The sequence below is a fragment of the Zalophus californianus genome, chromosome 16 (assembly GCF_009762305.2).
Source record: "Zalophus californianus isolate mZalCal1 chromosome 16, mZalCal1.pri.v2, whole genome shotgun sequence".
Lineage (NCBI taxonomy): Eukaryota > Metazoa > Chordata > Mammalia > Carnivora > Otariidae > Zalophus > Zalophus californianus.
In genome coordinates, this window is record NC_045610.1 from 3,131,301 (window position 1) to 3,143,426 (window position 12,126).

At 52.8% G+C, this 12,126-nt stretch overlaps 1 protein-coding gene across 1 annotated transcript in view; it reads left to right on the forward strand.

Annotated features, from left to right (window-relative positions):
* The window catches only part of PFAS (phosphoribosylformylglycinamidine synthase), a 17,083-nt gene continuing 4,957 nt past the window's right edge, over nucleotides 1-12,126 (forward strand). Inside the window, exons 1-17 of the mRNA XM_027624742.2 lie at nucleotides 1-75; nucleotides 2,641-2,819; nucleotides 2,898-3,033; nucleotides 3,691-3,796; nucleotides 4,164-4,353; nucleotides 4,465-4,570; nucleotides 4,930-5,070; nucleotides 5,165-5,289; nucleotides 5,616-5,744; nucleotides 6,425-6,556; nucleotides 6,688-6,816; nucleotides 10,348-10,421; nucleotides 10,533-10,689; nucleotides 10,973-11,034; nucleotides 11,171-11,332; nucleotides 11,608-11,733; nucleotides 11,879-12,010. Coding sequence (XP_027480543.2) covers nucleotides 2,678-2,819; nucleotides 2,898-3,033; nucleotides 3,691-3,796; nucleotides 4,164-4,353; nucleotides 4,465-4,570; nucleotides 4,930-5,070; nucleotides 5,165-5,289; nucleotides 5,616-5,744; nucleotides 6,425-6,556; nucleotides 6,688-6,816; nucleotides 10,348-10,421; nucleotides 10,533-10,689; nucleotides 10,973-11,034; nucleotides 11,171-11,332; nucleotides 11,608-11,733; nucleotides 11,879-12,010 — 2,049 coding nt within the window. The 5' untranslated portion in view covers nucleotides 1-75; nucleotides 2,641-2,677. The remainder of the gene's footprint in view (nucleotides 76-2,640; nucleotides 2,820-2,897; nucleotides 3,034-3,690; nucleotides 3,797-4,163; nucleotides 4,354-4,464; nucleotides 4,571-4,929; nucleotides 5,071-5,164; nucleotides 5,290-5,615; nucleotides 5,745-6,424; nucleotides 6,557-6,687; nucleotides 6,817-10,347; nucleotides 10,422-10,532; nucleotides 10,690-10,972; nucleotides 11,035-11,170; nucleotides 11,333-11,607; nucleotides 11,734-11,878; nucleotides 12,011-12,126) is intronic.

Sequence of the window (12,126 nt, forward strand, 5' to 3'; positions counted from 1 at the left end):
CGTGTCTTTCCCCGCGCACTTGGATGACTCATCCGGGCGCCATCGGTGCACGAGTCTGTCCGGGCCATCTCTCACGTGGGTATCGCTCTCCTGGGCCATCCTTGCTACCTTGCTTGCTGCCATCTCTTTCTGCACTCACCCCAGGCCTGATTGATGCGGGCCACTTCCGTGTCCCCAACAGGCAGAGCTGCGTCCAGATGGGGCCCTTTCCTGCGACCTTGTGCGCGGTCCGTAGACGCGAGTCAGGGGAGGACCCCCCCCACCCCGCCCCACGTAAAGCCATCCCCTCTTGCCCAGTTCCTTCCACCAACAGAAAGCCTCCCTGCCGACTGCCTCGCTTATGTCCTCCTAGTCGTTGGGCATGCAACCCTGATAGAGACAGCCCTGCCCCTGCGCTCTTGGAGCGTGACTGGTAGATCTAAGGCAAATGGTTTCTATGTGATAAATCCTGTGGCAGTTACGGTATAAAGAACAACTGTGAGGCACCTAACTTTAGAAAGGTGATCAGAATGGGGTGGGGAGCGCTGAGAAACCGAAATCCAGCATCCTTCTCTGAAATGAGGCTTGGCCTGAAAGGGCGGGAGGGGCTGCTGAGGGATGTAGATCAAGAGGCCCTTCAGTCAGTCTGCAAATACTAGATTTTTTTTTTCCTTTTTAAAAGCCCCACCTATTTTTCCAAGCCTTGGCAATCCAGTGGAGATAAAACAGCTACAGTCCGTGCCCACGTGCAGATTTTGTTCTAGTGGGGAAGGTAGAGCTTTAAATAAGTTAAAATGTCAGGTATTAAAAGTAAATAAGTAAAAATAAAATGAAACATGAGGTACTAAATAGATAAAATAAAATTTCAAGTACTGCTAAATACTATATAGGAAAATAAGATAGGGTCATCTGATAGGAGTGGGTTGAGGAGGTCCCTGGCTAGAGGCCAGGAATCTAAATAAGAAAGTGCTAGTTAGACATGGGATGCCTGGGTGGCTCTGCCTTAGGCTCGGGTCATGATTCAGGGTCCTGGGATTGAGCCCTGCATCATGGAGCTCTCTGCTCAGCGGGGAGCCTGCTTCTCTCTCCCTCCCTCTGCCTGCTTCTTTCTCTGTGTTAAATAAAATCTTAAAAAAAAAAAAAAAAAGCCATGCAAATATCAGGGTGAGAAAATGGCCTTCCAAAACAGAGGTTGGCAAGTTAGAATACAAAAGAAACAAGTGTGGTGGGGGCGTTGCAGGTGAAAAAAGATCATGGTGTGAGATAGGGTTGGAGAAGTGGGCAGGGGGCCAGGCTAGGTGGGCCAAGGTCCTGAGTTAGAAGCTTATACCGTGTGTGATGAGAAGCCATGATCTCACTTATGTTGAAATATGGCAAATGGTTTGTGGTTGGGGCAGGAGTGGAATCGGGTGCTATTCAGGAGGCCCCAGGTGAGTGACGGTGATGGCTTGAAAAAGAGTGATGGTAGCAAAGATGAAAGGATGCGTACAGGGGCACCTGGGTGGCTCAGTTGGTTAAGCATCTGCCTTTGGCTCAGCTCATGATCCCAGGGTCCTGGGATCGAGCCCCGCATCGGGCTCCCTGCTCAGTGGGGAGCCTGCTTCTTCCTCTCCCCTTGCTTGTATTTCCCCTCTCTCTGTCAAGTAAATAAGTTAAAAAAAAAAAAAAAAGGACGTGGACAGATTTGGGATATGTTTGGAAATAGATTTGCTGATGAATCCATCAGATATAGAGAGGGCTCAGGAATAAGTGAAGTTTACTGTATTTTTGGCCTGAGCAACTGATTTAAGAGTGCTGATTGGATGGGGAAGACTGGGAGAACAGGAGGTCTGGAGAAGGGAGAGATCAGAATTTCTGTTTTGGCCCAAACAGACTACCATCGGTGCTTATGAGACATCCATGTGGAGATGTCACGTGAGCATTTTAATGTACCGGTTTGGCATGTCCGGGCAAGTCAGGATTGAATTAATTTATGGAATCTGTTGGCAGATAGCGACTTGAATGAGATGAAATTGCTGTTTTTGGTCAAAAATGGTTGAGTCCTGGCGGTTTCACTGGCTCAGTCTACTAGATGGTATTTAAGGCCACGGGTCTGGATGAAGTCACTTGGGAAGAGCATGTAGACAGAAGAGAGTGAAGGACAGGTGCCTGAGCCGGAGCAGCCGGAAGGTAGAGGCATACCAGAAGAATGGTGTCATCTGACTCCACCAACTGGGCCCAGTCCAGCTCATCCTGTGGGTTTACATTTAGATGCTATTTTTTCCAGAAAGTTTCCCCTAACTCCTCAGCTGCTAGGCCGGTAGCCACAGTCTCTCAGCCTTAACCACACTGGGCTGGAAACGTGGGGGCGCTTGCCTGTCTCCCTCAATAAAATGTAAGGTCTGTGAGGGCGGAAATGGTTTTTGTCTTCAGAGCGGTGTTCCTAAGACCTTGCCTGGGGCCCAGCAAAGTGCAGGTGCTCAAGGATCGTGTGCCAAGGATGTACCCGTATTCCCTGTTCCCACATTTTGCAGGATGAAGCCCCCCGAGCTTCCGTTTTTCATAGTATCTCGTCTCTCCGAATGCCCCTGTTTTCCCCACCCCATCCCTAATGCCTCCAGAGCCTCAGCTGTCTTGGAAATCTGAAATCTGTTTGACAGGGAATAGCTGATTACCTTTCAGGGATCTACATCCTTTCCCACAACGGACAACTCCAGCGATGGCCTCCGTTCTTCACTTCTACGTCCATCCCTCTGGCCATGAGAGGGCAGCTTCTGGACACACTCAGAGGAAGCTCCAAGGGAAGCTGTCAGCGCTGCAGGGTGTCAAGACAGAGCTGTGCTACAATGTGAACTGGACAGGTTGGGCCAAGTATTGGATGGGGGGTGGGTGCCAGGCCGGACAGGGTCTCAGCATATGCCCGGCCTGTCGCCCCACAGCCAAGTCCCTGCCGAGCGCTGAGGAGATGAAGAAGCTGACATGGCTGTTTGGCTGCCCCTTGTTACTGGGTGATGTTGCTCAGGAGTCCTGGCTCCATCCTGACTCCAACGACCTGCTGGTGGAAGTTGGGCCCAGGCGAGTGTCTCAGCCCAGGGTAGATGCATTCCGTGTTCTCAGGCCGAGCTCCCTTCCAGACGCACTGCCCACCCCTTCCACTCCCATTCCTCTTCTTCCTTCTCCTGTGACCCTTGACGGGTCTGTTTTTCCTTCACTCCATCCTGCTCCCTGCTTAGAAGGCCATGCACCTGCCTTCCCCATATGGGAAGACGTCTTTGAAAGACCGAGCCAGGGCGCCTGGGTGGCTCAGTTGGCTAGGCGACTGCCTTCGGCTCAGGTCATGATCCTGGAGTCCCGGGATCGAGTCCCGCATCGGGCTCCCTGCTCAGCGGGGAGTCTGCTTCTCCCTCTGACCCTCTTCCTTCTCGTGCTCCTATCTCTCATTGTCTTTCTCTCCAATAAATCAATAAAATCTTTGGGAAAAAAAAAAAAAGACCGAGCCAGCTACCAGGCACGTTCTGTAAGTAAAACAGATTGCATTCTGAGAAGTACGAAGTCAAAGCATTTTATGCTGGAAGGACAGGTCCGGTTTGATTTGAGTGACCTTCGAAAGCAGGTTTCTTGGTGCCCGGGTCTGAGGCTAGAGGCCAGGTCGCAATCAGCGGGACAGCTGTGGGCGGGATCCACCTTCTCGGCTGGCGCTCTCAGGTCCTAACCATCCAGCCCACTTCTCAGGCTGAACTTCTCGACCCCAGCATCCACCAACATCGTGTCAGTGTGCTGGGCTGCTGGGCTGGGGGCTGTGGATCGTGTGGAGACCACCCGGCGCTACTTGCTCTCGGTGAGATGTTGGGCTATCCGTGGTGAGGGGGAGGAGGAGCTGGGCCAGAAATAAAAGAGATGAGGTCCTGAACTCGGGAGAAACGGGGAGGAGCTCTTGGCTTTAGGCCTGTCCTGTTCCCAGGTTGTTCACTGCCTGAGACTTCCTGGTCGAGGGCTGAATGGGAAGGAAGTCCAGCCTGTGGTCCCCTTGCTAATCTGTGCATCCTTACATGGGCTCGTGCCTGGACGGGGCATGTCTTTCTAATCGGCACTCGGGCACCACGCAGATTAGCCATGGGCTGGATGACTGGGAGGAGCCGGGGTGCACCACTCTGTCCAGACTTCAGCCCTCCACCTCCTGACGCCTTGTGTGTGTTTGCCCCTAGTTCGCCCACCCTCCATCGGCTGAGATGAAGACCATCGCTCTGGCCACCCTGCATGACCGCATGACCGAGCAGCACTTCCCCCATCCCATCCAGAGCTTCTCCCTTGGGAGCATTTCCACACCTCTCAACGGCTCTATCAACATCCTGGCTGAGGGCCGGTGTGCCCTGGAGAAGGCCAACCGGGAGCTGGGTGAGCCGGGGTGCCTGGGAGGGAGGCCCAGGCGAGGCCAGTCAGCGGGTGCCGGGCCCCGGGACCTGGTGCCCTGCGTCTTACAGTCAGCTTTCCCGGGTTGTCTCCTAGGCCTGGCCCTAGACTCCTGGGACCTGGATTTCTACACCAAACGCTTCCAGGAGCTACAGCGGAACCCCAGCACCGTGGAGGCCTTTGACTTGGCTCAGTCCAATAGGTGGTGGGGCAATGGGGACGTTCTGAAGGCTGAGCCCGTGGAGGTTGGAAGGGAAGGGCACAGGGACTTGCCTTCGTGGCTCTCCTCTGGCTCGGGGGTGTCCCTGAGTCTGTTTGAGGGCCCGGGCTCCTCCTCCATCTGGTAGTCTATACCCAGGTCTCGATTTCATATTCACTTTGGATCTCAGCAATCCACAGTGACAGGACATTTGAAGGTTTTGGCTTTTTGGAATCTATTCTGACTTGTTCTCTATGTAAGAGTTGGCCGTTAACTGTTGCTGATTGCTGAGAAGGCACGGCATGCTGTGAGAAGTGACCCAGCTTTCTGCCTTTCCTTCCCTCCCCACGTCACCCCTGCAGCGAACACAGTCGACATTGGTTCTTCAAGGGCCTTCTCCACATGGACGGGCAGGAACTGGCACACTCCCTCTTTGAGTCCATCATGAGCACCCAGGCGTCCTCGAACCCCAACAATGTCCTCAAGTTCTGTGACAACAGCAGGTGGGCTGTGCCTGAGGTCGGGGGGGGCGGTGGCAGGCTCAGGGGAGGGGAGGCCCCAGGAAGGAAGCAAGGTCCAGAACCACTGTGTCCACAGCGCAATCCAGGGGAAGGAAGTCCGATTCCTACGGCCCGAGGACCCCACACAGCCAAGCTGCTTCCGGCAACAGCAGGCCCTGAGACATGTCGTCTTCACAGCAGAGACCCACAACTTCCCCACAGGTGAGCTGGGTCCTGGGTATGGATCGGTGAGATAAGAGTGTAGGGTAGAGTGAAGGTCCTCCGGTCCGGGCCTGGGAAAAACAATCAGGGAGGCTGGTTGTCGTGATTTTTCTTTTTTTTTTTTTTTTTAAGTAGGCTCCATGCCTGACATGGAGCCCAACGCGGGGCTTGAACTCACCACCCTGAGATCAAGACCTTGAGTGGAGATAAGAGTCGGATGCTTAACCGACTGAGCTACCTAGGCGTCCCGTCCTGATTTTTAATGGGGTGGTCAGAACTGAGGTTTGTCTCTTTGGTACCCACACTTCTCCCCCATCTCTTTACAGGAGTGGCCCCCTTCAGCGGTGCGACCACAGGCACAGGGGGCCGGATCCGAGATGTCCAGTGCACGGGCCGCGGGGCCCACGTGGTGGCTGGCACGGCTGGCTATTGCTTTGGAAACCTGCACATCCCAGGTCCCCCCTCCTTCCTCCCTACCATCTCTTCCTTGTCCTGGCGGCCATGGAGTACTTCTATCTCTTACGTCATCCCGGGTGCCTTTTCTTGGGAGGCAGGCCCTAGAGTAGCTGGCCTGTCACCGTGAGGACTCTAGGCCAGGGGAAACCCAAGTCACCAGACAGGCTTTGCAGAACCGCCATTTTCTTTATAAGCTAGCACCTGCTCAGCAAGGAAACATGACACTGGGTCAGTCTCATGACCACCTGTCCCCCAAGTCCTATTTCTTTTCCTTTTTTTTTTAAAGATTTTATTTATTTATTTGTGATGGACAGAGAGGGAGAGCGAGGGAACAGCAGACTCCCCACTGAGCAGGGAGCCCAATGCAGGGCTCGATCCCAGGACCCTGAGATCATGACTTGAGCTGAAGGCAGAAGCTTAAGCACCTGAGCCACCCAGGCGCCCCCAAAGTCCTAAGAACCCTGATCCTAAGACTCAGAGGGAAGATTGGCGTGGGACCTAGGGAGAAAGATTGGTGCTTTGTTGTACGCCCTACCTCCTCCTGAAATGGGATTTCCTAAAATGGGATATTCTACACGCATGGGTGGTCCTTGGTGGCTTAGTTAGACTCTTCCTGAAGGACTCTGGCTCCTCTGTGTCCTGTCTTAACGGTCCAGCCAACTTTCTGCTTTCCTTCCAGGTTATAATCTGCCCTGGGAGGATCCAAGTTTCCAGTATCCTGGAAACTTCGCCCTGCCCCTGGAGGTCGCCATTGAGGCCAGTAATGGGGCTTCTGATTACGGCAACAAGTTTGGGGAGCCAGTGCTGGCCGGTGAGGCTGGGGGGTGTCGAGGACAACGGACACCGAGTACCAGAGGGGGGTGGGGTGTATGACTGAGTGGGTGCTGGGGGATACTGGGTGACCGGACTCTGCCCCCTCTCCCTGGGGTGTCCATGCTCCAGGCTTCGCCCGCTCCTTGGGTCTCCAGCTCCCTGACGGCCAGCGGCGTGAGTGGATCAAGCCCATCATGTTTAGCGGGGGCATCGGGTCCATGGAAGCTGAGCATGTGAGCAAGGAGCCCCCGGAGCCAGGTAAGAGCCCGCCGCCCCTTTTCTTCATATCCAGCCAGCTTTGTCCCCAGCACTGCCGGAGGGGAGTTTAGAGACCACTTCCTAGGTTGGTTTTTCATCTCCCAGCGTGTGTCTCTCCTCCCGGTACAGGTTTCCAAGGTAGGATAGGGCTTTACGCCAGTGGGGTGCTCGGTCTGCATCGCCTCTGTGTGCGCCCCGGTTTCCTCCCGCACGGCAGGGACCCACCCTGCTAAGTCAGGCCAACCCATGTGTGTTCAGTGCCTGCCGTGCGCCAGGGGCTTTTATCTGCCCGGTCAGTTCGCGGGGGGGGGGGGGGCAAACATCCATTAGGCCCCATCGTGTGCTGCATCGTGTGCTGGAGTCAAGATAAGAGCCAGGTCAAGTTTATGGAAGAGGTGACCCAGTCACGTGGTTCAGAACTTAAAAGGCAGAAAAGGTCATACAGTGAAAACTGCCCTTCCCTTGACCTCCCAATTTCCCTCCCTAGAGATAACCGGTGTAAACCAGTGACTTGTGTATCTGACCAGAGGTTTTTTCCCTGCATCTGTGAACAGACCTGTCTGCGTATTTGTCCTTTTTTTTTTTTTTAGAACAAATAACATAGGCGTACACTACTTTTTTTTTTTTATCACCACTTTATTGAGATGTAATCCGGGTACCGTAAAGTTCACCCTTTTAAAGTGTACAAGTCAGCGGTTTTTTAGGATAGGCACAAAGCTGTGCCTCGAGCACCACTAATTCCAGAACATTCTTGTCACCGCCATACCCATTAGCAGTGTCTTCCTCCCTCAGCCTCTGGCAACGGCTCATCTCCTTTCTGTCTCTGGGGGTTTTGCCTATTCCGGACATTTCATGTGAAGGGACTCACACAGAATGTAGCCTTTTGTGCCTGGCACCTTTCACTTTGCACAATATTTTCAAGAATTATCTGTATGGTAGCATGAACCAGACCCTTATTCCTTTTTCGGGACAGACCTCTCGTGTGTCTATCTGTGCATCAGTTGGTAGACATCTGGGTTCTTCCACTAGTGTAGATAATGCTGCTATAAACACACGTGTACATGTTTTCTGGGCCTGTATGTTCTCATGCCTCTAGGCTATGTAACTATGAGTGGAATTGGGGGCTCGCACAGTAACTGTGTCCAGCTTTTTGAAAAACTCCCAGACTGGTTTCCAAAGTACCATTTTGCACTCCCCCCAGCAGCGTAAGAGGTTCTGAATTCTCCACATCCTCACCAACTCCTGTTATGTCTCTCTTGATTCTAGCCACCCTATGGCATGAAGTCGTATCTCATTGTGGTTTGGGTTTGCGTTTCCCTAATGACTAATGATGTTGAGCATCTTTTCACGTGTGTTTAGAGATCTTCCTTGGAGAAACGTCTGTCTGGATTCTTTGTCCTTTTTTTTTTTTTTTTTTTGGATTCTCTGTCCATTTTTAAATTGGGTTGTCTTTCTTTTTTGGTGGAGTTAATAGGAGTTTTATGTATTCAGGATGCTAAATGCTTACCAGATAGATACATGATTTGCAAGTATTTTTTCCTGTTCTGTGGATTGTCTTTTTACTTTTTTCATGGTGCCTTGTGAAGAAAACAATGTTTTTAGTTTTGGTCAAGTCAGGTTTATCTATATTTTTTTCTGCTGCTTATGGTTTTGATGTCATGGCTAACCAAACCATTGCCTAAGCCACGGTCATAAAGACTCACAGCTGTGTTTTCTTGTCATATTATTATAGTTTTTACATTTAGGTTTCTGATACATTTTTGTTTTTTGTTTTTTCTTTTAAGATTTTTTTATTTATTCGAGAGAGGGAAAAGGAGAGAGAGAGCACGAGCAGGGGGTGGGGCAGGGGGAGGAGCAGGCTCCCCTCTGAGCAAGGAGCCTGATGAGGGGCTTGATCCCAGGACCCTGAGATCATGACCTGAGCCGAAGGCAGACACTTAACCGACTCAGCCACCCAGACGCCCGTCTGATACATTTTGAATGAATTTCTTAATATGGTGTGAGGTAGGAGTCTTAACTTCTCTCTTTTACGCATGGATGTCCAGTTGTTCTAATGCCGTGTTTTGAAAAGACTATTTGGACCTTACCGAATGGTCTTGGGACTTTTCAAAAATCAGTTGTCCCGGGGGTTCCTGGCTGGCTCAGTCAGTAGAACATGTGGCTCTTGATCTTGGGGTTGTGAGTTCACGCTCCATGTTGGGTGCCGAGCCAACTTAAAAGAAGAAAAGAAACAAAAATCAACTGGCCACGAACGTAGAGTTCATAATGGATTCACAGTTGTATTCCATGGTCCACAGATCGATTGATGTATCTTTCTGTCCTTGTGCTAGAAGCACACCGTCTGGATTACTACAGCTTTGTAGTAGGTTTTAAAAGCAGGCGGTATGGGTCCTCCAGCTTTGTTCTTTTTCAAGATTGTTTTGGTTATTCTAGGTCCTTTACATTTCAGTGCACATTTTAGGATCAGCTGCTCCATTTCTGTGAAAAAGACAGCTAGATTATGACAGGGATTGGGTTGACTGCAGATCATTTGGGAACGTGGCCATCATAACAAAGTTAAGCCTTTTACTCTGTCAGCGTGGGATCTGTTTCCATTTGTTTAGGTCTACTGACAGATGTTGTAGTTTCAGTGTGTAAGTCTTGCACTTCTGTTGTTACGTTAATTATTGTTATTTTCTTTCTGATGCAATTGTAAAGGGGCACGCATAATTCTGTACCTTGCTCTTTTTACTTAGCAATATATATATCTTGGAGATCATGTCATATCGATAAATATCATAAAAATCATTCGTGTGATCCTCTTTTGCGGGGGGGGGAATAGTGTTTCAGTGTATGGATGTACCGTAATTTATGAATCAGCTACCTCTTGTTGGCATTTACATCACAGTTGACCCTTTGAACAACACGGGTTTGAGCCCTGCAGGGCCGCTTGTGCCTGGATTTTATTCAATAAAGACGGTACAGTCCTGTAAACGTATTTTCCTTCTGCTTTTCTGAATATTCTTTTTTCTCCAGCTTACTTTATTGTGAGAACACAGTACAACGTATACCGTAAGAATACGGTGTATTGTAACATATGGAATATGTGTTAATTGTTCGGTAGTTTTTTTACTTATTTATTAGTTTATTAGTTTTTATTACTTATTAATCAGCTGTTATTGGGAGAGCTTCCGGTCAATAGTAGGTTATTAGTAGTTGACTTTTGGGGGAGTTGATTGTTCTGTGCACATTTTTTACTGTGCAGGTCAGCACCCCCTAACCACAGTGGTGTTCAAGGGTCAACTGTATTTCCTATCTTTGGTATTACAAATGATGCTGCAGTGTTTAATTTTGTGCATAGGTGATTTTGTGCCTATGTTGTCAAAGGTGCGGCGTAAATTCCGCCGCGTGTATTTACCCAAAGAATACGTACGTTTGTAATATTGATTGCTCTCCCCTTTTGCACGCTTCCCTTTATCCTTACACTTGTTCCTGCTCCCGCTTCTTCTGTTGGCTTCCCCAGCATCCTGACTCTGCCTTCCTTCCTCTCAGGCATGGATGTGGTGAAGGTTGGGGGTCCTGTCTATAGGATCGGAGTTGGGGGCGGAGCTGCGTCGTCTGTGCAGGTGAGTGGGACCAGCTCAGGGGCGCGCTCCGTGACGTTGTCAGGCCCTGGGCATCGGTGGGGTGTGAGCCCCCAGACCCCTCCAGCCGTGCTCTGCCGTCCCTTCCCCCAGGTGCAGGGAGACAACACCAGCGAGCTGGACTTCGGGGCCGTGCAGCGCGGGGACCCAGAGATGGAACAGAAGATGAACCGTGTGATCCGGGCTTGTGTGGAGGCCGCCCGGGGGAACCCCATCTGCAGCCTCCACGACCAGGGTGCTGGTGGCAATGGTGAGGAAAGGGATTCGGCTGAGGCACTTGGCCTCCCTGGCCTCTTGCCGGACTCGGCTGAGGCAGGGGCATTGGGGGTCTGCAAGCGGCCGCCCGGCCCTGGGTCCCATTCTCCACCCCCAGTACCTTCTGGAGAGACTTGGCATTGGGGGGCGTGGGAGCCTGCTGTCGCGGGATGGTTGGTGGTGGGGGTGCAGCAGGACACACAGAATTAGGGGCTCCTTTGGACGCCGGGGCCTGACCATGGCCGGGTCCCCACCTCTCCCCTACGCCCTCTCGCCAGGCAACGTCCTGAAGGAGCTGAGTGACCCCGCCGGGGCCGTCATTTACACCAGCCGCTTCCAGGTGGGCCTTGTCCCCTGAGGTCTGGCCGTGCCTCCGTCCCCGCCGGCCCCAGCCTGCTCCCCGAGACTCCTAGCAGAGACGCGAGACTGAGGAGTGCTCACTGACCCTTCCCTTTCCTCCTCCGTCCTGGATGCAGCTCGGGGATCCGACCCTGAACGCCCTGGAAATCTGGGGGGCTGAGTACCAGGAGTCAAATGCCCTTCTGCTGAGGCCCCTTGACCGGGACTTCCTCGATCGCGTCAGCGCTCGGGAACGCTGCCCAGCCAGCTTTGTGGGCACCATCACGGGGGACAGGAGAGTGAGTTGGCCCAGGGAGTCGGTGGCGGCCGCGGTGGATGGGCTCGGAGCTGCTTCCTCCCGGGCCGGAGGGAGGGAGAGCTGTTCAGGGGGAAGAGATGAGGGGAGGATGGGAGTCGGTGACACGCAAACTGGCGGACAGCGTGTAGGAGGCGGCCAGGGGCAGGCACTCAACGGGGAAGCCAGACAGAGGGTGGAAAGCGTGCTTCTGCCAGGCTTTCTGGAAGTATTCCCTGCTGGGGTTCCCAGTCAGCCCTCTGGGCTGTGTGGCCATAGATAGTGCTGGTGGACGATCGGGAGTGCCCCGTTGGAAGAAATGGCCAGAAGGACGGCCCCCCCTTGTCTTCCCCAACCCCTGTGGACCTGGAGCTGGACTGGGTGCTGGGCAAGATGCCTCGGAAGGTATGTGGCGGTGGGAGGGAAGGCCGGTTTTCCTACCTTCTCTGCTCCAGCTCTTGCGACCGCCCTTTGCCCGACGCGTGCTTTGTCCCCTATATGCCTGGTGCTCCCGCAGCTGCTCACACCCCTGTCACCTTCTGTGTCGTAGGAGTTCTTCCTCCAGAGGAGTCTCCCCGTGCTGAAGCCTCTGGCCTTGCCCCCGGGTCTGCGTGTGCGCCAGGCTCTGGAGCGCGTTCTGAGGCTGCCCGCCGTGGCCAGCAAGCGCTACCTCACCAACAAGGTGCTCCCCACACCCCCTGCTCCGCCCCTGTACCCTTCCCTCTGCTCCCCCTCCCCGTGACTGTGGGGACTCAGCAGGCCCAAGGGAGAAGCGGCCCTGAAGGCCGGCTCCCCTGC